At 28.7% G+C, this 3,561-nt stretch overlaps 1 protein-coding gene across 1 annotated transcript; it reads right to left on the bottom strand.

Annotated features, from left to right (window-relative positions):
* On the bottom strand, nucleotides 1-3,561 carry HELRODRAFT_183580 (hypothetical protein; the record flags this gene model as incomplete). Its single annotated transcript, XM_009013170.1, has 4 exons — nucleotides 1-86; nucleotides 1,170-1,282; nucleotides 2,164-2,278; nucleotides 3,405-3,561. 4 exons carry the CDS (start codon nucleotides 3,559-3,561, stop codon nucleotides 1-3), a joined length of 471 nt encoding a protein of 156 aa, XP_009011418.1.

Below are 3,561 nucleotides of genomic sequence, written 5' to 3' on the forward strand. Positions count from 1 at the left end.
TCAAATAGTTTGTAAAGCGCTGTTTCCGCGATGTTCAAGAGCGCTCCTCAGTGAATTTTGCAAGCAGATGGGTCTTAAGATCCGATCTGAACATCGTAAGAGATGGAGAAGTAGTAAGAGAAGGAGGTAGATAGGTAAAGAGTTTCAGAGAGAAAGGCCAAAAAGCAAATGCATATTTAGCAAAAGAGTGTTTAACACCAGTTAAGAAAAAGTGGAAACAAAACAAAATTGTAAACCGGAGCGTATTATATTAATATATCTGATAAGTACTTAGGTAATAATTTAGATTGAGACTTAAATATAAATGTGCGAATTTTATTTTATAGGTGGCCAATGCAAGAGAACAAATTATGATAATATATTAAAAAAGTAAAGGGCATGAGCAACTAGACGAGCAGCGGAGTTAAAAGCTTTTCATAAAGGATAGAATGTAGAATCAGGAAGATTATAGTAGAGCGAGTTACAATAATCAATTTTAGACAAAACTAAAAAAGTAACAAGTAGGATCCGTCAAGAAACGGCAAGTTTTTTTGTTTTACGTAGAGAAGTGACATGCTGTAATAAAAAATAAAGCCTAGACTACAAACCTGTGAAAAATATCAACAGTTTTAAAATCAGGTAAGATAATAGGAGGAATAGAGCGCTTAGATTTATTAAAACAAATTAGTTCAAACTTAGAAAGATTATGTTTAAGACACATAGTTAGATCAAGCGATAATTGAAGAAAAATATAGAGCTATAGGTTAGATGGAAGAAAATAAGTATAAATATAAGAATCATCATCATATAGTTACTAGTGAAAGAAAAATTATTAATAATTCGAGGTAGTTCAGAAGTATAGAGTATAAATAGAAGAGGGCTAAGGATAGAACCCTGAGGTATCCCAAATGTAAGAGTTAGAGGAGTTAGAAGTAGAATTATTAAGAACAACAGAAAAAAAACGTTTACAGAGATAAGAAGAAAACCACGATAGAAAAGAATCAGTAAATATTAAAGAATGATCTAGCAGCCTCAAGAGAATAGTACAATCAACAGTAACACAAACAGAAGAAAAGTCAAGAACAAGAAAGTGTTAAAATTTTTGAGGTAAGGCTTTTACAAGTATCTGCAAGTTAAAACAAACCTCAAAGTAAGAACTCAGCATAATAAATAAAAAAAGTGCATTGAACCTGTAGTCTGACTGTTTTCGTCATCTTCCTCCTCATCAACTCGATTGTCTATTTCCGTTGGCGATAACAAGACTGCTCCAATGGCAGCTGTGGTTCGATATCTGCCAGCTGATCTAAGTGTGAAAAAAAAGTTGTATTAAATTGTTATTAAAATCATTTTGTTCATTAAACGTAATTAATTTAATTTTACATGCCATCTGAAAATAGGTAATCCATTTCATATTCCAATCAAATGTTATTGCTCAAAATTAATTAAAGATATTACAATAATATGTTTAAAGCATGATATAAAACACTAATCATCCATGTTACGTGACGAGATAGTGTAATTTTTAAAACGCCTGGTCCTGCTGTTACTGTGAGAGTGACTGGACTCAAATGCAGCGTGTGATGCTTATTATTTTTATTATTCTTTAGAAAATCAAAATCTGACAGATGCAGAAATTGTATAATATTGCCAGGCAATAGTATAAAATGATAATAAAAAATAAATAACGGGGTAAGAATGTTTAAGCATGAAAAGGATGGAAAATAAAATAATGATTTAAAAAACGAATAAAATGTCTATGTGACTAGTTAATGATTTAGTAAGTTATGTAATCGATAAAGAAAGAGATACACATTTTTTGTTTATGGAGTAAGAATATTTTTTAAAAAGGTTTCAAGCCTCCTTTAATTAAAACCTAAAGCATAGATTGTAGGGCTAATTACAAATGAAATACCCCAAAAATATACATTAGTTCTAAATAAAATAAAACATAAAAGTAAATGAACAAAATTGAAACATAATATCTTGTAAATTAAAAAAGCATAAAAGTTATTATCTTTTAAATTAATGATTCTTTTTTTGTAAGTTAATGAAGGTAATGATGGACATAATTTTATTCCGTAAATAAAGATAGAATGAGAAAATAGAACTGAGCAGTTTATTCAATAAAACATCATGTTATTGAAAGCTTTAACGATAACTATAAAAACACCTATAGTAAATAACTTAGAATTAATATTTTCCATGGCATATTGATTCATGTCTAAAATAGCCAAGTCCGTGGAACAATTTTTCAGAAAACCATACTGGTTGGCGTTAATAAGATTATGCCAATCAAAAACTGTGTTAAGTGAGTATGAACTATTTTCAATTATTTTTGAAAAAGTAGAAACAAAAGGGAAATAAGACGATAGTTGAAGAGGCCATTATGCGGGCCATTTTTATATAAGGAAAAACATTTGCTACTTTTAGATATTCGAGAGAAACACCTTTAGATAATGAAAGATTTATGCACTGTGATAAAGGGATAGTAATTGATGTCATGGTTTGTTTAATTAGAAAATTGGAATAAACATCATCAGCCTGAGAAGTGGAATTTTTCAAGTTTACTATAAGATTTTTTATTTCATCTTTTGTGACATAAAGTAAAAAAATTTTCAGAATTTAATGGTAGTAAAAATTTTTTTAAATAATTTCTAATAATTTTTAGTTTTAAACTACAGTGTGTCATGAAAAACTTTAACAAAAGCTTCGCATGTTTCCAGTTTGTTATTGGTTAATTATTAATTTTAATTATCTTGGGAAATTTATTTACATTATTTTTATTCATGGTTTGTTTAATAATTGACCAAGTAAGTTTTGAGTTCCTTTTATTTTTTTCTAGCTCATCTTTGAAATATTTTTTCAGCAAAACACTTTATTAAAGTAAACGAATTACTATATGTAGTATAATTTAATTTATTAATTGTGGTAGGATTTTTTAGATAAATTTATTTTTTATTTTAGAAGATTTAAAAATACCTTCAGTCATCCAGGGACTCTTTTTGATAAGCTTACGTTCAATTAAAGGACAATGTTCCAAAATTTGTTTCTGAAAAATATTTAAAAGAGTGGAAAAAGCATTATTAACATGATTATCTTCCAAAACAGGCTGCCAGTCAAAATTAGAATATGATTTTTTAAGGCATTCAAATTATGTTGAGAAAAATCACGAAATTTACAAGGTTTGACAACATCTGGTAAACGTTTGTCAAAACTAAACGTGAAAACCGGAAGGTTATCAAAAATATCGCCATAGATAATTTCAGATTTGTGATCAGAAAAATTATTTGTGAAAATGTTGTCTAAGAATGTTAAGGTGGAATTTGTAATTCGAGTTGGCTCAATAATTAATAGTAAAAAATTTATCGAGCTCATTGAGTTTAAAAAACGATGATCATCATTCAATAAATCGATATTGAAATCACCTGTAACATATACGAGTTTGTCATGTGACTGTGATTGAGCATCATTGGGAAGTGTGACACTATAATCGATAAACAGATTGGGATCTGTATTAGGAGGACGATATACAACAAACAAGATTATATTCAATAACCTCTCAAAAATCAGTTCAACCGCCAT

Source organism: Helobdella robusta (assembly GCF_000326865.2).
Source record: "Helobdella robusta unplaced genomic scaffold HELROscaffold_111, whole genome shotgun sequence".
Lineage (NCBI taxonomy): Eukaryota > Metazoa > Annelida > Clitellata > Rhynchobdellida > Glossiphoniidae > Helobdella > Helobdella robusta.